Here is a 25,294-nt window from a genome sequence, read left to right as displayed (position 1 = left end):
TTAATAGATCTGCTCAAGTCTACAGATTGATGCTTACATGCTGGAAAGTGTTTTTGAGAATACACTGTTAGGCAATAATTCAACCCCCCCCCCTCCCAAGCCTCCAGCATTCCCACCTAGCCATAAACAGGGATGTGCATGTCAAAAAAATGTGATAATTTCAGAATTGTATTTTGGCGGGGGGGCGCAGGTTTTCTTATGCTGATTTTTCAGGATAGTTGTTACAAGTTCTAGGTTGGGGGAGGCGGTGTTTTTTCTAATCTTGAAAATTCCAGAACATTGTGTTTGTCATTGCCCTTTGCACCCAAGGCAGCAGGAGCAGGGATGAAGGGAAGGTTGCCATGCAAGGTTTGTCTCCACTGGAGGATTCTTGCTGGCACTAGGGGCAGCCAGAAAAAATGGCAACAGAATTCTATAGTTAGAAATTAGTAATGATGTTTTTATCCTTAAAGCAAAACTGCTGTCTTTTAAACCACCTTCCGAATTGCAACAATTTATTTAAATAAAACGAGGCAAATCAATTTACACATAAAGCTTTTTTTGTTTACAACTTAACCCCCATGGAATCAGGTTAACTGAATCATGTTTCTTTTTTATGAGATTTATAATTAAACCAGGCGTGATCAATGATAGCAAATACACAGCCTTGTTCCAAACCAAATTGTTCTAAAATGGAATCATCAGCTCTAGGCAAGTGATTTGTTTACAAACCTGATATGGGTCATGAACTGTTATAGGGCATGGGTCTGTGGGATAGCATTTAAAAGTTGGTATGTGAATTTAGGAATACCCAAGCCAAAATTATACCAGAAATTAATTTTTTCTGGTCAGCTCAGAGATTCCCAAAATGACCCAAGACACCCCCTACTCTGCAATGGATGTAATGAAAATTTGTCTCCTGGAACTTTGAGAAAGTTTCAGTATTTCAGAAAGGTACATAAGTGGGAAGGGAAAGCGAGGTAGGTTTCTCACATACTGCAAATAACACCACACATTCATAAGAAGTAGCATATCCAGCAGCTGACCTGTGTCAGTGTCAACTCTAATTAGTCCAATAATCCTTATCCTCCATGGTTCCTCTATATATCTGTGAAACAGCCTTGAGGGGTGGAACGTGTCCAGCTGTCCAAGTTGGAATATGGCCAATCAGGGTGCAGCCAGCAATGCTGGCTGCACCCTGATTGGCCTTGCCCTTGCAGCTCCTGCCCTCCCTCCCTGGACGCTAGTCACGTTCCTCTCAGCTGCGCCAGAAACAGACACGCAGAGCTCTGCCAGACTGAACGCGAGCCCTCCTTCTCTCCTATCGCTCCTGCTGTGAGGGAGGCACAGAGAGACACAGAGAGAGCTGCCCCAAGCTACTGACAGAGACACAGAGAGAGCCGCCCCTGCTGCAACGCAGGGAGAGAGACAGACAGATAGATAGAGCTGGCCTCAAACTGCATACCAGCCCTCCTTCCCTCCTAATTAACTGCTATGCCGTCTGCTGTGAGGCACACCAAGAGACATGCAGAGAGAGAGAGAGAGAGAGAGAGAGAGAGAGAGAGAGAGAGAGAGAGAGAGAGAGAGAGAGAGAGAGAGAGAGAGATCTGCACCCCCACCCAGTGTCCCTGGGTCCTAGCGCCCATTGCATTCCTGCTTGCAATGGGCTTTCTTGTTAGTAATAATATAATCCTAACTTAGTTAATTAAGTTGAATTAAGATATAAGTGAAGCAAATGCAAAGCATCACATAGCTGCATACTTGAATATAGAAACTTTTGCTTACACTCCAGCATGACCAAACAAATAATCAAAGTACAACTACTCACTTTGGTTCCAACTGACTAAAAAAAAAAAATACACCAAAAAAACACCCCATGGGTTCCTTCAATAATGGTTGGGAGTCAGAAGCTTTTCCTGGTATGGAAGGATATCACATCCCATTCTGCTCCCATTAAAGGAACAGAACACTTTTATCTGATGAGTTGGCAGCTCTATAAAATGACACCAATAGTAGGACAGGGATGTATGTCAGTCTACCCACTGATGAAGGAAACTGCAGAACTGAGGAACAGGAGGGCATTTCCCATAGCTGGCCATCAAACCTGCAGACCTTAACATTTTAGATGGTGCCTTAGGGCTTATGCATCAAATAAATGAGTGGCTGATATAGTATGAACATTAGCTTATTGAAGTATTATAGTTCTCTCCAGAAAGGGGATGTTATTATTACTGGATATACTGCTTACATATTACTTTTAAAAGGCTGCTATCCTAGAAAAAAATCTAAGCAAGTTTTACTCTTGAGTAATCATATACAGGGTTCATCTGTAAGTAACTTCTTTCATTATATGTTTAGGTAAAACAGAGTTGCCAACATGCCAAGAAGAGATTAAACTTTCCTTGAAAAAAAAAACCCACCTTTTTCAGATATAGCTCTTCTGAAGCAAGAACCATTGTGGTGCACCTTATCAGGCAATTATGAGAAATAGGTCAGAGAAGCTGAGACTATTCAAATGTCACTCTTGAGTTCCAAAAATCAATCACTAGCTGGTCTCAGATAATAAAAAGAAACTCTTCAGATTGGGGGTGGGTGGGAAAGAAAGTGCAGCTACTCCCAGAAAACATCAAAGGCTTTTCATAAAAGCAGTATTGACTCTCAATTACCTTCTGATAGATTATTGTTATAAGGAACAACTAGTGTCAAATAGAAGATATCTTTTTCTGAATAACACTTTTGATTTACTAGTATGCTATTTGTTATTAATTTTGATAATACATACGTCAAACTGATAAAAACTCCTTTGGGAGGGAATTAACAATATTTATAAGGAAAATATTTTACTACAAAGCATTTTTCAGTTCTCCCCATGAAAAAAACTTCACAAAATGCAAATCTGTGATAGCTCTTCATTCAGTTTTGAGTCTGCTTGTCTGGAAGATGAATTGATCTGAAGAAGATGTGGGTCTGGAGAGAGCCAACCAGTAAATGGATGTTTTATTACAATGCAGAAGTACTTTTCAAAGTTCTACTAAATAGGAAAATTATATTTCTAGTTACCTGTAGGTACCTAAATCAGCAAAGGAAAAGTAGATTTGTTATTGTTTATTTAATTAAAACCAATATAGTGCTTCTTTGATGAGGTGAGGACTAGGGCAGTGGGCAAGTGATACTGTAACAGCTCTGGTGACAGAAAGGGGTCCAGACTCCTTGGTGACTATGAAGTAGAGTAGAAGGTGCTCTTCTTGGATAGAGAGTATCATTTTCCAACTGAGAGGGAAAACATGTTAGCCCTCTAATTGATTGGAAAATCTACGTTTGGCAGGCTTAAGCCCCAAGACATGGCCACCAGAGCATATGTGGGCAGGGTCTGAAAAGAGGAGTTGTTCCTTTGTTTAGAAGAAGAGGAGGAGTTGGTTCTTATGTGCCGCTTTTCTCTACCCAAAGGAGTCTCAAAGCAGCTTACAGTCACCTTCCCTTTCCTCTCCCTACAACAGACACCCTGTGAGGTGGGTAAGGCTGAGAGAGCCCTGATATTACTGCCTGAATGGGCCAGCCCTGAGATGACGCCAGGCCAGCTCCAATGTCATCTGGAGATGACGCCAGGCCAGCTCCAATGTCATCGGTCAGCACAGCTTTATCAGTGCTGGGGAGAGCCCATGGTCACCCAGCTGGCTGCATGTGGAGGCGCTTGGAATCAAACCTGGCTCCAAGCTGCATTGGCTCCAGATTGAAAACCAGATCAGATTCAAGGTTTTGGTTTCACCTTGACCATCATATATACAGGACCTCTTCTGCCATTATGTTATGGTCAAGTGACTAAAAGCTACTAAGGATCCTGCCCCTAAAAAAACAAAATGATGGCCAGAGCTTTTCCAGCTTTGGCTCCAGCCTACTGGAACACAACTTAATGAGATCAGAATCATGTGGGACCTTAAATTATTCTTCAGGGCTTGCAAGACAGCTGTTCTCCCAGGCCTATGGTTGAGGGCTGAAGATAACATCTAATGGCTGCTGGCTTTCCTACCACCCATTTACATCTATTGAAGATGCACCTTATGTCTCACCTTTGTCTATCTCCTGGAAATATTGAGGCCCATTCCACACAAGGACCAATGTTGCCAATTAGTTCCAGAAAGTGGAAACACTATTTTTAAAAGTGGAATTTCGGCGTTACGCATACCTGCATTTGTAGTGGAATCCAGTAGCGTTTCATTCGTTTCCCACAGGTTTCCGGTCTTGCAGGAATCGCTAGAAAGGAAGCGATTTTTTCTGTGCTTGGTCCCGCCCCTGGCCATCAATCAAACAAACAGCCAATGGGCAGTTGCAATCATGCTCCCGAAAACCCCTTTCCCTTTAAGCACAGGTTTAAAAAAACACACACACACACGTTGCAAAGAACATGCCTTGATTCTTCCTAACGTAGAGACCCATCTAACTGGCATGTGAGCTGGCGAGTCATCATTACCACGCTCCCCCGAGTGAACCCCCCCCTGCACGGGTGCAATTTTCGGCTGAAAATAAAGGGAACTTGCAAACAGGGGGCTGTGTTGTGCTTGGGGACTTAGGGGAGCTTTAAAGCACTTCTGTGGAGGGACTGTAGCCAGAGAAGCCTCGCTGGGTGAATGAAGCCTCGCTGGTTCGTTGCTTTCCCCGCTAGCTCCGAGGAAAAAAAAATTGTGATCGCTTCGCCGGAAGTTCGGAGGAGAGAGCCAGGGGGAGGGACTTCGTTGGAACCGCAACAATGAGAATGCACAGGTCTTTTTTGCTAGTGTCACAGATTGTTCGCAAGAGTGTAGCGCTTTTCGAAGGGTGAATCCACTTTTCCCAATTTCCCTAGAAGCGCTACAATGAATCGCTTTTTGCGGAACTGTTGCAGGAGTGTTGCAGATTGTGTGCGACATCTTGCGGAACTGCAAATTAGTAGCGTTTACAATTTGAAAGCCTTCTGCTACATTAAACTCATGCGGAACCACCCTGAATTTGAGTAAATTGACGCTACTTATATTTTTAATAATTATGATGTGCTTTTTAATGATTTTATATTACCTGTTATATTGTGGGTATTTTAACTTTGTGAGCCACCCTGAGACATCAGGGAGTGGTGGCATACAAATGCAATAAAGAAATAAAAATTATTTGCTAGAAAAATAAATGTTCTATTCACTAGTAAATAGAAAAGCTGAAATAAATAAATAATTAAATCAATAATGGCTGAAATAAAGCTGTTAATATTCATGTGATTGTGGGGATCTGTATGAATTGGTTTTTTAAAACTCTATAAATCAGAAAAAGAGAATAGTGAGACAGATTGATTTGACAGTGGAGTGTTCAACGGGTACAAACAAAGAGGAAATAACTACAATGCAGTTGAGAGGTTTTGAGAAAGCTAAAAGGATGTTGTACTACAGTACCTAAGTACTTTTCAAAGGTTACAAGAAAGCCTACTACAGACTAGAAGAAGCCTTAGTAGCAGATGCAGGTGAAATCTGTAGGCTTCATTCAGGTGTGTCGTTATACAAGGGACTAGTAGTCTATGGAATCTGATGTAAGTGAACACATACTTCAAGCATTTGAAATTCCACAAAAATGTTTCGGGGAGGATGACAGCCTGATCTCATCTTTGGTACACTGAATTCTTTCTTTCCCGCCCCTTTTTTTTTTTAGAGTTTTCAAACAAAAATCATCAAATTAAAATTGATGCGCCCACTGAGTTCTTCAAATGTTGCAGATGTGTAGTGAGTGTCTCTTCTTGTAAATGATCACAAAGCAATTTTTAAATTGATGAATAGGCATGAACTAATGAAATTTTAAAGACTTACCAAACATTGCCAAATCAACTGTGTCAGTATTCAAATAAAAAGATGGATACATACTCTGGGAAAGATTGTGTGTGTGTGTGTTTAATGTAGTGTGGGTTGCTGATATAAAGATAAAGGCATTCAGCTGGAATGAAAAGCAATAGCTTCTGATGTACGAATGGCACTTGATGAAAATATGAGGACTAAATTGCTTCTTTTCCCAAATCTGCATTTGGGATGGGCATCAACGAGAGAAATGTAGTCCATTTCAGTTTGTGAGCCACAAACCACCGCAAACTTTTAGGTGCCTAATCAACCGGTTCCGTTTGTGAGGTTTATGACATGGTAGAACAGTACCCTGGCATGCTAGAGACACCAAACTGGTTCAGCTGACTTCCCTCTACCTGCCCTCTAGGTCTGGTGAGGTTTGGATTTACGGGTCCAAGTGACAGCCCCCATCCCCCAAAAAGAAGGAATGCCCCTACAGCTGTAGAAGGACCACAAGCTTTTCATGGTGGGCTTTTGGAATGGTCTGCCAGAGTGGGTGCGAAGGGTGCCTTCACTTGCTATATTAAGAAGGCATCTAAAGCCCTCTTGTTCCAGAGGCCATTTGGAGGAGGATAAATGGTTTCAGTGGACTTGACTGTGTTCATTTTACTCCTATGAGTTTGTAATTCTGCATTTTAAATCTTGAGTGCCTTTAGCGGAGCCATCCTGAGGAGGGGCTGAATGACAGCAGGAGCTGACTGACCCCAATGCCAGCATAAGTGGGAGATAGGGCTGTGTCAGGGGGACTGACACCATTGCTGGCCATGAGCAGCATTGTGCTGCATGATCATGCTGGCAGCTGAGCTGTGCGAACCCCTGCACACATATAGTTGAGCCAGAGGGAGGGCAACAGTCAGTCAGCTCCCTAAGCATTTCCACTTGAGGAACCCACAGGCAGAGCACACTTAAAACTGCTCCATCAAAAATGGAGGTACAGTCCATTGGCACCAGATAAACTCCCCGACCATTCCTCAGCAGGCAACTGCAGGCCTCAGAGCCCAAGCAGCTCAGATCCCAACCAAGAGTGCACCCAATCACCATAGCACCCATGGCCTTGAGCGTGGATGGGTTACAGTTTCCACAAGGCTGGGTGCAGACTGCTGGCACCTGAGAGGGTTTAAATGTTGTTAATGGGATTATCAGTCTGGCATTTTTGACAGTCAAAGATTGATGGATCCAACATCATTGTCAGAATGTGTTGATCCACAAATGCCTCCATACCTGACATGAAGAAAGGAGAAGGTGGAAGCAAAATGTTTTCTTCAAGTGGCAAAGTGTATAATCTAATCAAAGTAACCAAAAACTTTTAGAACCCACAAGCAGCAATAAGACCCTCTGAAAAGCATGTAGTTAGAGTGGCCTTCACTCGGTATAGCCCCTCCCCCAGCTCACGCCTTGAAATATTTAAAACAGTAAATTCAAGAATTTTCAGGCAATTTATTTACCTATGGGTGCATAAATTCCTGACACTTTCATTGTGTTTTTAATGCTGATCTTTACTGCTATTATATTTCTTCTCCTGACAGCTGGATGTGAAGTGTGACAACTGCCAAAGACGTATTTTTTTTCAAACACCACTCTTATGAGGCACAGCCTGCCATAAACAAAGCTATAAGCAATGTTAATTTGGAGCAGCTTGCAAGCTTACATCCGCACTGCTGACACCATGACATTATGTATACTAACCTTAATGACTCCAGTTATATGATGCCTCAGTAAATTTGCTAACATTAAACTTACAATAGTGGCAAAAAAGCATTCCCTCATGTAGGCTTATGTTGACACAAAAACATGCTGGTTCAGAAACAAAACGGCACCACTGTTAACAAACTGATTGTGGCTCCGTATCAGTCACACACATTTACTAGTTTAGTGTTGTTAAATTTTATTCGCTACATGCTGCCAAATAAAACTGAAGAGGCTTGCTATTATTAGCCGTAATCCGTAAGGCTCAAGCGTCTATCTGAGAAAGCACTGACATCTAGAACAGAACTATCCTTCTCCTAAGTAAGAAGAACTGATTTTTAAAAGTAATAACTAGAATGCAATCTGGCTTCTATAACTGAATAAGTGTGTTAGTTCCCTGTGAAGCTAGCAGCAAAAGATTGTAGACTACAGAAACCTTTGTTCAAATAATCGAATTCATTGAGAGGCCTTAGATAAGGCACCAAAATTTCTTTGTCTCAGTTCTGCCCCATCTTTCATATGACAATAATTTGCAGCTTGGCTTGAGCCGAAGCCACCATTGCCACGGAGGGTGGGGCAGGCAGGGAAATATGCAGGGAGGGGGGAGCAGAACCTGGAGCGCACGTGCTGCTGGGGCAGCATGGCTCTCTGGGATTGGCTGAAGAGGGCAGGCGCAAGCGAGCACCTTGTGCTCTGCCTCCCCACTGGCCGGAACAGGATTCCCACCCTCCCTCCCTACTATTTATGCTGTTGGCAGTTTCATGCCATGGTTGGCTGGTGAAGGGTCACATGGGTTATGTTACTTATTTATTTGCCATTTGCCACAACTTGTGGATTGGCAGAGAATGGAGCTGATTTGGTGGGGAGTACATCCTGCATGGCCTACTTCCCAGGAAAGAGGCCCCTTTAAAGAGGTGGCAGGCTAGGAGGGGTTCCAAGCCCGGCTGGGAGAGGCACGGATTTCACAGAGCCAGGTGGCCCTAGATGGGTCCAGAAAAGGTTTGCGCCTCCTCTGGCACCCAGGGTGGGACATTTCCCTAGATAGGAAGTGCAGCGGCTTGGGGGCCCGCATGTCCAGATGGGAATTGGGGTGGGAGGGGTTCAAGCCGTTACCAGCTTCTAACCCTCTGGCATGCCAACCCTCTCAGGCTTGTTGTTAATAAAGTTGGGGCCTATTTCATGCCAATACTTTGTGAGCGTATTTATTAGCCCGGGACTCCCGACCTGCAAGGCAATAACAATAGCCTGCCTTATAATGCTATTGTTGGCAGAGTTTAAATATGTAAAAACAAACAGATCTCCAGGCTACTTAAAAGAAAAACAAAAGTTTTATTTTGGAGAGATAGATAAGAGAGAGTCCTGTTGTATTCATTCAGAGGCAAGCAGGGTGGAAGTGTGATCAAAGGAGTAAAACGTCTCCAGTGAGCCAATCAGGACACTGGAGGAGGATATTTGAAAATTATCCTGGAAGTTCCTAATCTAACTGTGCTAAAATACACAACCTCTGCAGCCCCCTTTAGGACACTACATAGTCTGTTGAATCAGGCACACTACGGATCTTGCATATCCCAACAATTGTGAGGCAATCCATATTATTTCAGAAGTAGTGTTACCAACTCTCTGCAGGAAGTTCTGTCCCTGAAATTGAGGCTTAATGGAATTTTATTGACCAGGTAATATTATTCACTTCCACACCAAGAAAATCATCAGCTGTCCATTCCCACCTATTCCACATTCCCTCACATTTATTTGCAACTGCTGGCAAATTGATGTTATGCTGGAGACATCATCGACTTCAGCTGAATTGCAACATCTGTCTTGTACAAGAGACCGGTAATAAAAGTCCAGGATACAGGTCAGGGAACTAATGGAGGAGTCCAAAGGGCCAGCCAAGATCCCATAGCTTATAAAACCCAAGTGAATGGAATCAGGCCAGCATATAGATTTTTTAAAGTAATTCAAGAACTATTTTAAATAATCAGTAGATAGAGAAGAATTCTGGTTTTCAGCCTATGTTGTCCAGATAGTCTATTTTATTGTTTTATAATTTTATTATCATTCTCTTTTGTCAGCAATCTTGAGTCTTTTAATCAGCCTTTCCCAACTTTTTTACCACTGAGAAACCCCTGACATATTCTTCAAGTTTTGAGAAACCCCAGAAGTTGCATGATCACACAGGATATGGTTGGGAAACATAGCTGTGTATATGCTCTCCCAGGGCGCCTCCACTTCCAACCCGCCCCCCACAGCCCATCGTTGGCCATTTTGGGAGGGGGAAAACAGGTCAATATGCATATAATAAATGTTTAACATCCTGGCTGATAAAGTGTGCTTCAGAAAAGGCAAGATGTAAATATTTAATATATAAACCTGAAATCATATTTTTGAAGCTCTTTGAATACTTGAAATATGCTGCAGACCTGGAAAGAGTTACTGGGGGATATCCAGTCATCAATGGACTTTGCAGACAGAGATGTTCCCACTTTGCCCTTCCCCTGCAGCCCTAGAAATGGTTCCCTGGGGAGCAGCAGATCCCCAATAAGAGTACCAGGTGCAAAGTAGGGGTCTGCAGTAGAAAAGTAAAGCGGCCGAAATGGCTGCTGTCTCTTACAAAGACAAGTGCCAAATGCAGTATCCTGAGAAGGGTGCACTGTACTTAGGAGTGTGAGTCTTTGGAATCACAGGGGTGAATACATCCCACCATTCCTATCTGGAACTAATTCACATTGTTGCTTTATACCTAGTAAGTTGTAAGCAGGCCATGTGCAATGGGGTCCCCTGAAGCTTGAGGTCCATATTTAGTCTCGGTGGTTGATAAATGAGAGAAAGGATATCTGCTTTTATTCTTATGGTCTTGTTTTCTGCAATCAAGCTTCTCTGTGCCATTTTAAGGAGAAGAAAAATAGACCTGGAAGTAAAGCAAGTCACCCACTCTTGCAGCAGACCAAAACAACCACCAGTATGACTATAATATTGTTCATAGTTAAGCCAATGTTACAGTAAAGCCAGAACAACAATATCTATCATTAGATAGTTCTTTTTGTGTTCAAAGCATCATTTTGTTGTTGTTGTCAGGAAGCATGGTATAGTGGTTAAGAGTGGCAGCTGCTAATCTGGAGAACCAGAGCAGTTCTTTTAGAGCTCTCTCAGCCCCACTCACCTCCCTGCTCTAAATGTTAAACAAGTTCTGTGTGGTAGGCAAGTAGCATCTTTATCTCTGGACTACAGATACAGGAATGAAAACAATTGAGCTTCAAAATCATGTTGCTCAACCACCACTAAGGAGAGCAGTGAATGTACGTAGCTGTATTGGTCATATAAAAATTCCAAAAGCATTGGTCATGTAATACCTTTGTATTAAGACCAAGGAGAGAGTAGAATGCTTTCAAGTTCCACAGGACTCTTTTTGGGCTGTATAAACATAAAAGGGGAAGAGAAGAAGAGAAATATGTTTCAGGACATGAAGAGACAGATTGTGGTCTGTAGACTGTTTCTGTAGTGTTCAAGGGTGTTGTTAGAGTCTTGCGATGAAAGACATGGTTGCGTTACACACTTAATTGGATTACATAGTGTTGGCTACAAAATAAGTTTCAAAATGCAGCCCAGGCTCCCTAGACAAAGAAGCAAAACACGGCTATTTGCCCCTTGAGAATAATAAGAGCCAGCATGCAACCTCCTATCTCCCTAGCAGTACCAATTGCAATTGATCCTAATAAAAAGGTATTTTTATGAGAAAGAGAGCACTGCAAAGCACGATTCATATAATCACTTCTATGATAGACCAGGTTATCGATTTAAAATCCATTGCTAATATAGTGAGAAGGTCCATACTGAAAACTAAGGGCCATTCCGCACCAGGATCTATGTAGCAAATTGGTTGCAGAAGGAAAAAACGCCATTTTAAATAGTGGAATTCGTTGTTATGCATACCTGCCTTTGTAGTGGAATCCAGTTGCGTTTCTAGCATTTCCCACAGGTTTCCGGTCTCGGCAAAAATCGCTAGCCAGGAAGCGATATTCCCGAGCTTTGTCCCGCCCCTGGCCATCAAGCAGCCAATGGGCGACTGTTATCATGCTCCCGAAAAGCTCCTTTCCCTTTAAGGAAGGTTTAAAAAAAAACACGTTGCAATGAATCTGCGTTGATTTGTTGCAACGGAGAGACCCATCTAGCTAGCAGGTGGTGTTTGAGCTGCCATTTCATTGTTGCCACACTCCCCCCGAGTGAAAAAAATACCCCCCCCCGCACGGGTGCGATTTTCGGCCGAAAATAGAGTGAAAAATAAAGGGAAAATAAACCAGCAAACGGGGCTGTGTGTTGCTTGGTGCTTGGTGACTTAAAACAGTTCTGGGGAGGGACTGCAGCCAGGGAAGCCTCACTGGGTAAACAAAGGCTCACTGGTGCGTTGATCTCCGCTCGCTCCGAGAAAAAAATATGGTGATCGCTTCACCGGAAGATCAGAGGAGAGAGCCAGGGGGAGGGACTTTGCAGAAACCGCAACAATGGTAATGCACAGAACTTTCCTGCTAGTGTTGCAGATTGGTTGCAAGAGTGTAGCACTTTCCGGAGGGTGAATCCACTTTTTGGGATTTCCCTGAAAGCGCTACAACGAAGCGCTTTTTGCAGATCGGTTTCAGGAGTGTTGCAGATTGTCAACGACGTTGTGCATAACAGCAAATCAGTAGCGATTTCAATTTGCAACCATTGTGCAATTTTGAACGAGTGCGGAATGGCCCTAACTCATTTACTTGCTTATTCAAACTATTTCTATCTCATCATTGCCTTGGTTAATGCAGCAACCAATTTTTGAAGACATATAAGAGCAGGTCAGTTAACAAAATTAAGGCCGATTAAAATACCAAACAAGGACTGAAGTGCCTGCTGCTTAAATGCCAAGACAGAGTCATGACTCTTGACCACCACCACTGCCACCACCAAAATCGGCCCAGAGTGTGAGCTGCGCCGAAGTCTTTGTGGAATTCTTTCTAAATGCCTTAGCTGTGGAGTATCATGGCCGGATTCTAGCCTGAACCCAACTAAGCATTAGTTGTGTGAGACTATCAGAAACCAATGGAAAAGCACAAAGGCAATTTCTATGATTAAAAAACCCATATAATTCATAAGTCCTAGAGGAGATCAGCCCTGACTGCTCCTTAGAAGGCCAGATCCTGAAAATGAAACTCAAATACTTTGGCCACCTCATGAGAAGGAAGGACTCCCTTGAGAAGAGCCTAATGCTGGGAGCGATTGAGGGCAAAAGAAGAAGGGGATGAGAGAAAATGAGGTGGTTGGATGGAGTCACTGAAGCAGTGGGTGCAAACTTAAATGGACTTCAAGGAATGGTAAAGGACAGGAAGGCCTGGAGGATCATTGTCCTTGGGGTCGCGAAGGGTCGGACACGACTTTGCACCTAACAATAACAAATAATTCATTCTTTGTCATGGGAATCATTGGTGCAATCACCCATATACCTACACATGCAAACTCAAGTAGTTCATTTTCCTTCTCCAGGCCAGCCACAGAGAAAGAACTTTCTAGCTTCTATTAGCCATAAAGGGTGTCATTGCCTCTCTGGCACATGGTGGGGCTTTTCCTACAGAAAATAGAGCACAGAGGTGGGAGGCACCATTTCCCCTCAGTTCCTTCTTTGCCACTCTCTGAAGATGTATATTTCTAGCTGTCTTCTTCTTATCTCTGGTGTTTGGTAGTCTCCTCAAGTCAACAGCCCAAAGTTTTTTTGTTTTAAAAATGTGAGAGTCACAGAATATTGGGTCCTAGCACCAGGGATAGAGTCTTTAGGCTCAAAGACATCCTCAGGCAGAAGGCCTTGACAGTAGTGAAGCCGTCTGCTGTGTGGGAGCAGTTCTCCAGATCCAAATCTATTTCCTTGGTTCAGATGGTTCCATCTTTGGATCCCCTTGGTGCAGATTCTGATTGCCAGTTCCATCATCTTCACAGAAGAGTTCATTAGAACTACCTTCCAAAAGGGTAAAATCAAAGCACAAGTCCTATCAGTCTCTGTATCCTAAAGACTCAGAACAGAGTGAGCTGGTTCCATCAATTCTGGAGGATTCAGTAGTGTTGGAGAGTAGCCTTTACTGCTGTCAACTCATTCCCCTCAGCCTCAGGAACCAGAAGATTCAGGTTCCAAAGGGGAGATTCCACCCAAACAGTAGACATGGGCACTAGCTTTGGGGAAAGCCCAACATTCAGCATCAGTCACATCTATTTCTTGGCCAGTTCTGTATCCATCTGTATGGGATGAACAATACCAGCCATCGGTTTTGACTTTCCAACTCAGCCAAACAAACAAATAAAGGAACATGTTGCATAAAATTTCTTTCTTAGAAATTATGTCTTCACCTTCCTGCCATATAATACAAGCCAGGAAAGGATCACCCTATTCCATATGCCATTATGTTTGGCATGATGGCTAATCCAGTTTTCAAGAGATACACATTTTAATAACCTAGCTGTCACTCAGACATTTCCAAAGTCATGCATTCATGAGCCATTTACACTGCCTGGTTATATCTACCATATCAAATGCATATATCTATAGATAGTTTCATTTCACTGTATACATGCCACCTTTAAATTATTGCAGGCATTTTTCTAACAGGGAACAACATGGACAGCATGTAATGCAAGCAGCAAGAGGAGGAATATAACATTCTCATTTCATGAGTGGGAAGTAGTAAAAAACATAACATTTGGATACCCTCATAAAAGAGAGATTATTACCTGCCTGAGATACACCTGAAAGCAGCATTAACAAAGTCAATCAAAGCAACAAGAACAACAAGCTTGGCATTAAGCATCTTGCTAATGAGTCCTTGCTGAGCAAAGCTCACATAAAGCAATTGGAGGGAGAAGAATTCCTAGCATCTAAACAAAACAGGACAATCAAAAACCTGGAGCACAAGCAAGGAATTTTAGTAAAGAAACTGTGCCAAAAGGAACTCCAGGTAGAATTACCAGGGGGAGACAGCTCGGCTCTTTTATGCTGCCACTGTAGCAGAAAGACTCTGCCATGGGCAGTGAGAAGGGGTAACTCGGTTCCCCACTGCTGAACAGCAGCTAAAGGCCTCAAGGAAACGGACCAATTATGCACAGGCCAGAATGCCCGCACTGGTGGCAGCAGGGCTTCGGGGAAAATCCCTGATTGTATACACAGCCGCTGCCAGTGCGGGCATGGGCCAGCCTAGGGCCACGGAAGGGCCGCATTATCCAAACACGGGAACTGCCACAGTCCCCGGGATACCACGGACGCCGGAAGGGGCTGGGGTGGGCCAGCGCTGTGCATAATTGACAGCACTGGGCCTTTCGGCCCGCCCAGCCCCAACCTACAGTGTCCCTGCAGGGTTGGGAAATTCCTGAAGATTTTGCAGGTAGGGCCTGAAGGGGCCGATTTTGGGGAAGGGAGAGACGCCATAGGGTCCACCCTTCAAAGCAGCCATTTTCTCCAAAGGAATTGACCTCTGCAGCCCAGTTCAGTTGTAATGCCAGATCTCCAGGGCCCACTTGGAGGATGACAACCTGTTGGCCAACTGAGGAACCAAGCCTTTTCAAGGTGCTGCCTTGTCCAACCATTCTTAAGAAAGATCTGCTCCCCCCCCCCCCCCAAGCTGCCTCATCAGCAGCAATCTCTTTACAGGCTGCGGTGAGGGTAAATCAATCTTTGGAGTGCCAGTTTAGAAACCTGAATGGCATATGAGGAGTTAACAAAATGTTTCCCTTAACACAGTGTTATGTGTCCTATAGATATATCTCTGTTAGAAAAAGTGGAAATTACATACATTTTAATTCAATAACATTTATTTAATTTGAAATTTTCCTCACAGCCCTGAATATTTATTGAAAGCATCCCTATTTAGTTCTTTAGGAATATCTATCAGGCAAGGCTTGTTCGCTTACTGTGGTGTTTGCAGCACTGCAGGAACTGTGGGCCAGATTTTCTCGAGCTGCTGATCAATACAAGACAGCATATTGTAGCAAATGCACACAGGGCATTAAAAATTGTGACCCAGGCAGCTTCTTACCTTATTCTGCAGCCTCAAACTTTACAAGAGGCAAATCTTAGAGAAATGCAAGTCCTGAAGCAAATATTTGCAAATCTCACTTATGAAAGCCTTTTTCTACTTGAAACTGCCTAGAGAGATCAATCCGAGATTAGAAGCAGTTTCAACAATATCTATTTCTTTAGAAAATGTATATGCTGCCTCTCCTGAGACCTGCTGAGGCAGCTCACAAGGTAAAAAGAAGACAAGTCAAAAGAATTACCAAAACAATGGTGGGTAATATTATCAATATTAAAACCAGGAGAAAAACATGCAAAGAGCCCACCAGGGACATAAAAACAATTCTAGCAGGAGGCAAAATTGCTTTCACAAAACAAACCTCAGGCTAGAAGCAGACCATAAAAGTAAAAGTAAAACAGATTACTAGCATTTCCGTTAAAAGACTATGCACAGACAGTGAGGTAAGTGCCAGGTGAGCCTCAAGGAGGAAGGCACTCCACCACCACTGAAGAACTTAAGCCTTCCTATGCCTTGGGAGTAGGATCCTACTTGAAGAACTGGACAATATGAGATATGAAGGCAGTCCTTCAAGTACTCTGACTGCTATTGTTAAGGGCCTTAAAGATAAGAATCAGCACTCTGCTTTGGGACCGGACACAAATGAGGAGCTGGTATAGACCGTTCAGGACAGGAATTGGGATAGAGTTCTGCCATAGGAAGCATTGAATCTGCTGAAGGGGGGAATGAACATTTGCTAATTATGTCATGATTTTTTCCCATTAGGAGTTTGAGTTGTTAGCCAACTAAGATCTAGACATATTCACTACTTCCCATTAGATTTCTTTGCAGTGACCAAGAAACTATGCAGGGCTACCCTTAAAAATGCTATGGAGATTTCAACTGGTGCAGAATGCAGCTGCACAAGTCCTTAATGGGATCCGATGGAGGACCCATATTTGATCTGTCCTCTTGCAGCTGCACTGGATCCAGATTGGAGACTGAATCAGGTTTGCGTCATAACCTTTAAAGATCTAAATGGTCTGGAGCCATTTTACCTGCAGGACCATCTCTCCCCATATGACCACCAAAGAAATTAAGCTGTGCAAACCAAAATCTCCTCAGGATCCCTAGCCCCAAGGACATCAAATTGGCCTCAGCCAAGGCCAGGGTTTTTTCAGCCGTAAAACTGAGCTGTTACACCAGGCCTATGGTTGAGGCCATGAACGCTACAGACTGCATGTGATGGCACTTATTCAGTTTATCAAATAACAACAGTAATTTTGAATTAAAATGTAAAGCCTTATTGCATTAATCTTCACAATATCTCTGCAACAGAATTTACTATTCTCACCTTGTGGTTGTGGGATTTATTCAAAATACCTAGGACCTTGTTAAATAATGAAACTGGAACAAATGTTGTGCTTGATTCAGTTCCACGAAGGATTCACACAGGTCTTGGTTTTAATTTTTTTCAAATTATTTTATTAAACAATCATATTTTACATGTTATCAAACCTAAACCCTGAAGTGCAAAAATATGTTCTGAGGTATTAAGACTGGAAAAAACCATGTACAAGGTAGCTTGTGAGAGACCCAACACTACCAGCAGGCAGGATAGTTAACAAACAGATCTTGAGGGCCAGAATGAAATAATATAGTCATGATATTGAAATAACCCTGATAATAAACCATTAATGTAAGTTCACACACAAAAATATAGACACAAAAACCACAGGAAACTGGGAAAGTACATGAAGGAATTGTTTTAAGCAGTATGCACAATGTGCAGCCACACTGGAATGCAGTTTGTTCAATTTAAATGCAGGATATAGGCCCCAAATGCTACTGTCGGACAGATGACATTAGTATCCAAACTATATTGCACTACATTCTGAATCATGCAGCCTCACTTAATGCCAGAGAATACACCCATACATATTACAGTAAGCTGCACAGATATATCCATGCTGCCATCCTTAAATACCTATTTAAGGGGGGAAAGTCTTTTAGCTAGAATTTCTACTTATCTGAAGCTGATCAGATAAGCTAAAGGTGTGAGACACTGCATGCTGGTAAGATATTTCTTAAATAGGTTTCTTTCTGCCAAGGAGTGACTAGCTCACCACCGTAAAGGATAATACAATATTCCTGGAATAAAGGGGGAAACAGGAGTGGTAACTTTGAATGGTACACCAGTCAGAATCAATATCAGACCATACAGAGTAGTAAGTAGTCCTCCTGTGTGCTGATGCACAGGAAGTCCAGGGGGTCCGTCATCTTTAAAAGTTGTAGTAAGGGTCGCAAAGTCCCAGCTCCCTTATGCACTACTGAATAAGGCCAAACAGCTGTGACTTTGCCGCAATTCCCTGTGTCACCTTCCTCCCCCGCCTGTTGTGTTTCGCATCTTCTGCTAAGTAGTATTGGATACGGAGAGGAAAAGAGAAAAACAGGCATGAGTTGCTGTGGCAGCATCATCTTCTGATTTAGCAGTGGATTGAGTGGAAGAGTATCCACTTGAAAAGCACTAGATGAGGATAGAAATATAGCCCTGGATGATCAACACTCTTGTAAACATACTAGACCTTCCCTAAATCTATTTGTAGGCACTTCAGTGAAGCAATGGGTTCATAATTGGCAGGCTCTTGTCTTTTAGAGACTTGTTAGGTCCTTCTAAAGTATAACATTCTCTGGGATGACTAACCCTTTCTCTACAATCTATAAATAAAATGTGTGTGTTCCTTCCATAAAGGACACTCTTAACTTTTTTAATGCAAAGGGTTTTTTTATATATCAAGAGAATTCTTCAGTGATTTTCAAACAGAGTCCTAAGCAGCAGTATTTAGCTCAGTGGAAATGACTTGGGCTTCAGCTGAAATTCGCCCTGAAATCTCATGAACTTTCACAAAAGCCCTTAGTATATTTTGCTTTCTTTTCCTCCAGAGGTGATAAGTTCAGAACAGCCATTCCTTTATCAAGTCTCTTAATAACAGAGGTTGCTGGAAACTTGATGAACATCTATTCTTCATGCTAGAAAGAAGAATCAGAACTAAAAAGAACCATGTTTATTGAATTTGGATGAGATCCACCAAGAATTGACAAACTTGTTACTTCTCTGCTCAAAGCAATTTAAAGATATTTGATCAAACACCTTTAATACAAATTGAAATGAATAAGACTTGGACAAGATTGGATTCTTTTATCCATTGTGTGTGCTAGTAGAAACTGATTGATGGAAACTAACTAATTTTGTAATTTAATGTGAATTTACCTTGGACTGTAACATCCTCCATTTATAAAGTGACCAGATTGTCCCACTTTTGAAGGGACATCTGGGGTACCTGGCAAATTGTACTTACGTTGAAATTTAAAATATATATATTACAATACTATTTTTGCATTCTATACGTTCTATGAAACTTTTTGTTGCTCCATATAGACCAAATTTTTAATCAAGAACCGCCCCGGTCAATGGTGTCCGCTTTACCAATGTTAAAATCTGGTCACCTTATCAATTTACAATGTTAGGGTTGAAAACAATGCTGTCTATGAAATTATGTAGTGCTACAGTCCCCCTAACTGCTACATGCAACATCATTCTTTCTCTTTCTTGGATTACTTGGTTACAGCTAATCGGGAGCCACGTAATGTACATGATTACGTTCTAGTGTATATGATTTTGCTATGTGCTGAAGTCACCAAAAAAACAAACTTAGTTCAGAGTGAGGGCAATGCTTCAAGATACACGTGATTCCAACCAATCAGGACCGTGTAGTGATGGCATGTAAACCTTGCACATGCTAAGGGAACATTTAGAGAGAGAAGTAAATGAATAAACAAACATTTTAGAAGCAACTGCCAAAAATATATTGAAAGGGTTGAAGAAACTTTGTTTTAAAAAGTGAGCAGCTTCAGCTTAGCATTAAATGTTCACTTTTAAAGGTTTTTGCTCAGACTAAATATGGACAGGAATAATTCATGCATCCATTCTTGTCATTTCCGTATACAACAGGAAGACTCATAAAGCAAAGCAGCCATCACAGCATTTCATTTCATTGGCAAACTAAAATTACAACCACTTATTTTAAACAGTCTACAGTTCAGTTCCACTGCCCAGCAAGAAATGGTAACTATATTCACCAAGTGCTAGATTTGGTGTATAAAGGCTTGGCATCAAGTTTACAATGATACAGAAAAAAACAGAAAGAAAAAACACAGTTTGTCCTTTAGAAAGGATTGCAATAACTGTGGATGTTACATGGCACCCATATTTATTTAATATGAACACATTTGGAGGAGGTGTTTGCCATCAGCCTTTGTTTAAGGAAAGAATCACACCACTCAAAGCTTTGAAACCATTCTTGGTTGTCAATAATCTCACAGGCAAAATATCACGTGACCTGATCACACACATATGCATATGAAAACAATACCTATTCTCTTTACTGCTTATTATTTGTACAATAACATGTATTCCCTACAAGTAGAAACAGATGACAGTTGAAAAAGGCAAAATGCTGTCTTGGTGTCATTTTAAAGAAGACATGTTTTAAGGCAATCTTACAGAGAAAGTCCAAGAGATTTGTTCACTCTAGTTGAAAACTGGGTTTCGTACACCATTCAGAATTGGGCTACTGCCAGACCACTTCCTGTGGAGGAGGGTGAGGATGAACACACAAAAAACGATGCTCATAATTCCTAGAATCACTATTCCTGAAATCAGTGCGCTGGTGACTGAATTCATTTGGAAAGCAAAACCATTTGGACTAGCTGCAAAAGAATAAGAATGAAAGAGGAAGATGTTACACTACTATTTTACAAGCCAAGGAACCATCTGACTGTAACCATTGGCTATATATATATATAAGGGCTAAGCCCTCCTGGGTGGAGCATGTCCGGACTCTGGGCCAATCAGGAAACACACAGCAGGGCAGCTGCCCTCCACTCCTGGCCTGCACCAGGGAGGCGCCCACTCCAGCAGCGCTGCCCTTGTGGCACCCTCTCGATGTCTACAGCTGCTGCTGCCCACCTCCCTTTCCCCCTGAATGAGCAGGTAGAGTGTGGCTCCTGCATGATGACAGGATGCACTGGCTGGTCCACCCACCCAATTAGCCTGCTGCTGCACTGCTGGGAGAATGTTGCTCGCTCGCTCGCTCATTCTGGCCACTTCATCTCCGCCTGCAAATGAACGGGCTCTGGCCAACCTCCCACGGGGCATTAGCACCTCTTCTCCAGTGGGTGCCAGAGAGCCCTCTGCATGACAGCTGCTGGCTTTGGGCCACACGGACTTGGGAAGAACTCCAACCCGAGAACAGGCTGCAGCTCCCCGTCAGCGTCAGCTGATCTGCTCTCACCCCCCCCCCCACACAGCCCACTTCTGCTTCTCCATAGCCAGCCAGCACCCTTCCCTTCCTTTCCACACCACAGCCAGGAGCCAGCCCTGCCTGCCTGACCACCTGGCTCCGGGGCATGGCAGCTCCCACAGTGTTGCCACGAAGAAGGACTCAGCGGCCAAGTCTGGCTTCCACAATGGCTGGCAGAGGGGGGGGGCTGCCATGGCAGGCAACCGATCCACGGCGGCCTCCCCAGATGACAATAGTGGCAGCTGGACACCTGGCTCTCCCAGCCTGCCATCCTGCCAGGGTCACTTGCAGCCGCTCCTGCCCATGCTCTCCTTCCTCCATCCTCCTCATGTCCTTCTTCCCTCCCTACTTTTCAATCATCTTCCTTCCTTCCTTCCTTCCTTCCTTCCTTCCTTCCTTCCTTCCTTCCTTCCTTCCTTCCTTCCTTCCTTCCTCCCTCCCTCCTTTTCCCCCTTCCCTGATTGCCTTCCTTCAGTCCCTTCTCGCCTGCTTCCTCCCTCCCTCCCTCCCTCTCTCCCTCCCTTTCCTTCTTTCCTGCCTTCCTGCCTTCTTTACACCATTTTCATCCTTTCCCCTTCATCCTTCATTCCTTCCTTCCTTCCCCTATCATGAGATCCTAGCACCTGTTGTATTCAACAATACAATGGGCTTTCATTCTAGTCTAGCCATATTTATTTTAATGCAGAAATTACAGCACCACAACTGACTAAGTCCATGGAATTTCCTTATCTATTACCAAAGAAACAAAATCCTTCTATTAAAAAAAAAAAAAAAAAACATCAGTTCTCAGTTATTGGTACAACTTACCAAGCTGTGAATTATTAGTTGGAGTCTCATCTGTATAAAACACACAAAAAAGATATTTCATAATTTCAAGTTGCTATTTCTGTAGCCTCTTTCTATTCAAATAACATCTATCATATTTTAAACCATACCAGCTACTTCTACATTGTTTTCTGGTCACTATCAGTATTTGTTAGACTCACAACTCTATTTTATAAGAAAATATCTGATTTCTAGGACACTTCATAATCAAATTATTGTTATGAAGAATTGTTTCGCATTGCCATTATTCCTTTTTGAAATACTTCCTTTTTTCTTAGTAATATAGAAATAGGGAATGTAATATTCTCTTCCCAGACCAGTGGTTCTCAACCTGTGGGTCGGGACCCCTTTGGGAGTCGAACAACCCTTTCACAGGGGTCGCGGCAGGGCAAGCAGCTTGGCTGGGGGGGGCACCATTCACACAACAGTCTTGCGGGGTAGATCGAGATAGAGCATTCGTCTGGAGCAGTGGAAAAGAGCGAGAATGGCATGGTGGTACAAGAGGCAGAACTGAACTGAGAAACCCTGGGAAAAAAAACAATTTATATACACTCATGAACAATGGATCTTCACGCCATTGGTCAATTCTGGTTTAATTTCTGTGAAAGAACACTTGCAAATTTTTACAGCTAGGAGTCACCACAACATGAGTTCCCGTATTAAAGGATTGCAGCATTAGAAAGGTTGAGAACCACTGTCCCAGACCTTCTTGCCTTGCGGCATTAGAAAGGTTGAGAACCACTGTCCCAGACCTTCTTGCCTTTCCCTTTCCTTTCCATTTACATCTTAACTGATTCTGCACAGAAGCGTAAAACTCATGCTGCCTCCTGTTTGCAAACATACAGTTGGAAGCCATACATTTGCAAGCTTCCTGACGGGAGACCCGTCCCATGTTTTTCCTCCGTCTCATCGTGACTTTTTGCCTCCCAACAAGGCAGCAAGGGAAAACAACACAAACTTATCCCCCTGCTCCTCGGCTTATCAATTACCGCAAGCCACTAATCCTTGCAAAGTGGTTGTATCAGGGACTCAAACTTCCTTCCCCCAGCCCCGAAATTAATTTTTTAATAAAGTGCACTTCTGTGTTGCTATGCAGAAATGCCACAACACCCAAGCATTTTTTTTTAATCTAACACTTCTGCGTTGCCATGGGATCACACCACAACAATAAAACATTGCCTCCTCTTTCTTGGATTCTTTGTGTAATGGTCTTTATATATGTTTGGGTAGATTTGTGATAGGCTGCCCATGGTAACTGGACCCCATGGATGATTGTGTGTTCACAGTAAGGTTAAAAACAAAGAGCATGGATGCATGTTCATACCCCACCACCAGAAAATGCAAACGGTAATGTGTTTTGGCTGCCTGATCCCAAAATGACCATGCATACTAAAAAGAACATTTTATTTTTACATAGGGAATATAGCTTTGCAATCCCACAGCAACATGGACCATGCCATTTATTTTTTTTAATCACGATCAGGAAATTGAGAGGGGAGGGTGCATGTTTCTATCTATCACTTGTTTCTCCCTCCACCCAGGCTTGTGCCTGTTTGCTCCCTGGATCGCTGCATGGTAAGAAGAGGGAAATCAGGTTTGGGCGATTTCCCTCATTGAAAAACAAATTTGACTAAAATTCGCACCAGCCACTTGAGAGCTCCGGGTTGCTGCTGACATCACATGGAAGCAGCACTAAAACCTGAGATCAATGAGAGGCTGTCCTGGGGGCAAATTCCTTGTGTAGAATTGGTTCCTATTTTGTCTACTCTTCTTTGCTTTGTAGTATGGGATCAATTTGAAATTGCTTACCTGTGCTCGCTTCAGCAGCACATATACTAAAATTGAAATTGCTTACCTATGCAGCTAAGAATAAATTATCAACCTTAACAGCAGGCACTTGAGCTATTTTCAAATACTAATTCAATATTTGGAAGAGAGATCATACACACTGTTCTCACTTCTGATTTTGATTTGAAGGCCAGAACAGGGCCTGTGCATATGTATCTTGGTACAGCTGGAAACTCTGTTTTGTTCTCCAGTTTAGCAGTTGCAGGATGGAACCTACATGACTGATCACCAAGCATACCATGCAGTCTGGTACTGGTACAACAAAGCATTTAGCTAGATCTTGAAATCATGTCATTTATGACAAATCCTTGTTACTCTTACCAGTCCTTGTGATGATGGGGCCAGCAGAGATTATAGCACTTCCAGAAGTGCTTTGAGGAGTCCAAGTGGTTCTCTTTACAGCATCTCTTCTTTTTCTGTTACTGCAAATCTGAAGGGTCAAACAAAACAATCATGAGTTTTTCTCTGATACAGAATACAAGGCACTTTAGGGTTGCATTGACAGAGCTGCTAAAGTTTTATTTAATTAATTGTATGCAGGCATTTACTTGCTGTGCAAAACAATTATTAAGTATCATGTCATTCATACTTGTTTGCATGACTGGCCAAGTAACTAAGGGGAATGGTAAATGTGTCCTCGAGAGCAGGAGCTATGCCACCCTAGGAGGCAGTGATTAGACCTATTCGGAAGAGAGAGAGAAAACTCCCTGAGACCTAAAATGTTGTAGAAGTTCCAGGCAGACTCTATACTTTCATTCTTGGACTAGGTGCTAGACTGGGTTGTTGCTTCTCATTTCCAGGGCTTTTTAGAATAGACTGACTTCCTGGACTCACTTCAATCAGACTTCATGCTAGGATTTGGAACAGACACCTCTGACGAGAACTAGATGGGGGGAATGGGACATGGCTCATTCTGCTGAATCTCTCATCAGCCTTCAATACTATCAATCATAGTAGCCTACTGAGCCTCCCTTCAGCACTGAGATTAAGGGACACCATGCTAGGATGGTTCCAGTGCTATTTGGGGTGGGGGGTGGGGGATTGGTCTCAGAAGATAGTATTGGGGGATTTCTGTGCTATCCCATGGAGGTTCACTCAAAGAGACAGTTTCTGACCGCTTCTTCTTTTTTTTAATCCCTAAAGAAAACCAATTATTGCTCTGTCTCTGACTTGTCCTTACTAGACAAAGGGGCTGAGAGACCAGTAGCAGACCTAGGTTTTCTTGAACAACTCAATCTGGTTTCATATCAAGTTACAGGATGGAGACAGCTCTACTGGCTTTAGTGGATGACTTCGATCTAAATGTTCCGCCTTGTTGCTCCTACTGGATGTATCTGCTGGTTTTGACACAGTTGAGACACTTGGAAGTGGTTGTGGGCATCCGGGGCTGTGCACTGAACTGGCTCAAATCATTCCTTGTGGACTGAACCCAAAGCTTTGCCATTGGACACCAGTTGCCATCAATGTAGGATCTCACAGGGTACAGTCCTATAACCCATGCTCTGCAATCTCTATGTAAAGTTCTCAGGCCAAATCAACTCTAGTTTGGGGGCTGGCTGGCATTAATATGCAAGTTATACACAGCTCTACATTTCCTTATCCAAATCTCCAGATTGATATCACTAGCTCTGGTTAAACGGCTAAGGCTGAACAAACTGCAACATTCCTGGAAAGAAGGAAGCACTACTGGTTGGGAAGGTGGAAGTCTGAAGGGACATTGTGCTCCACA

The 25,294-nt window shown here is 42.9% G+C and overlaps 2 protein-coding genes across 2 annotated transcripts in view; one reads left to right on the top strand and one right to left on the bottom strand.

Annotated features, from left to right (window-relative positions):
- The window catches only part of RPL24 (ribosomal protein L24), a 354,788-nt gene that overhangs the window by 9,419 nt on the left and 320,075 nt on the right, over positions 1 to 25,294 (top strand). The gene's annotated exons all lie outside the window — the stretch shown is intronic.
- Positions 17,061 to 25,294, bottom strand: part of ZPLD1 (zona pellucida like domain containing 1) — a 53,373-nt gene continuing 45,139 nt past the window's right edge. The window contains exons 9-11 of the mRNA XM_077342119.1: positions 23,887 to 23,995; positions 21,700 to 21,729; positions 17,061 to 20,299 (exon numbers count right to left, since the gene is read on the bottom strand). Coding sequence (XP_077198234.1) covers positions 20,121 to 20,299; positions 21,700 to 21,729; positions 23,887 to 23,995 — 318 coding nt within the window. The 3' untranslated portion in view covers positions 17,061 to 20,120. The remainder of the gene's footprint in view (positions 20,300 to 21,699; positions 21,730 to 23,886; positions 23,996 to 25,294) is intronic.

Source organism: Paroedura picta, chromosome 6 (genome assembly GCF_049243985.1).
Source record: "Paroedura picta isolate Pp20150507F chromosome 6, Ppicta_v3.0, whole genome shotgun sequence".
Lineage (NCBI taxonomy): Eukaryota > Metazoa > Chordata > Lepidosauria > Squamata > Gekkonidae > Paroedura > Paroedura picta.
This window is presented reverse-complemented; position numbering and strand designations above follow the sequence as displayed.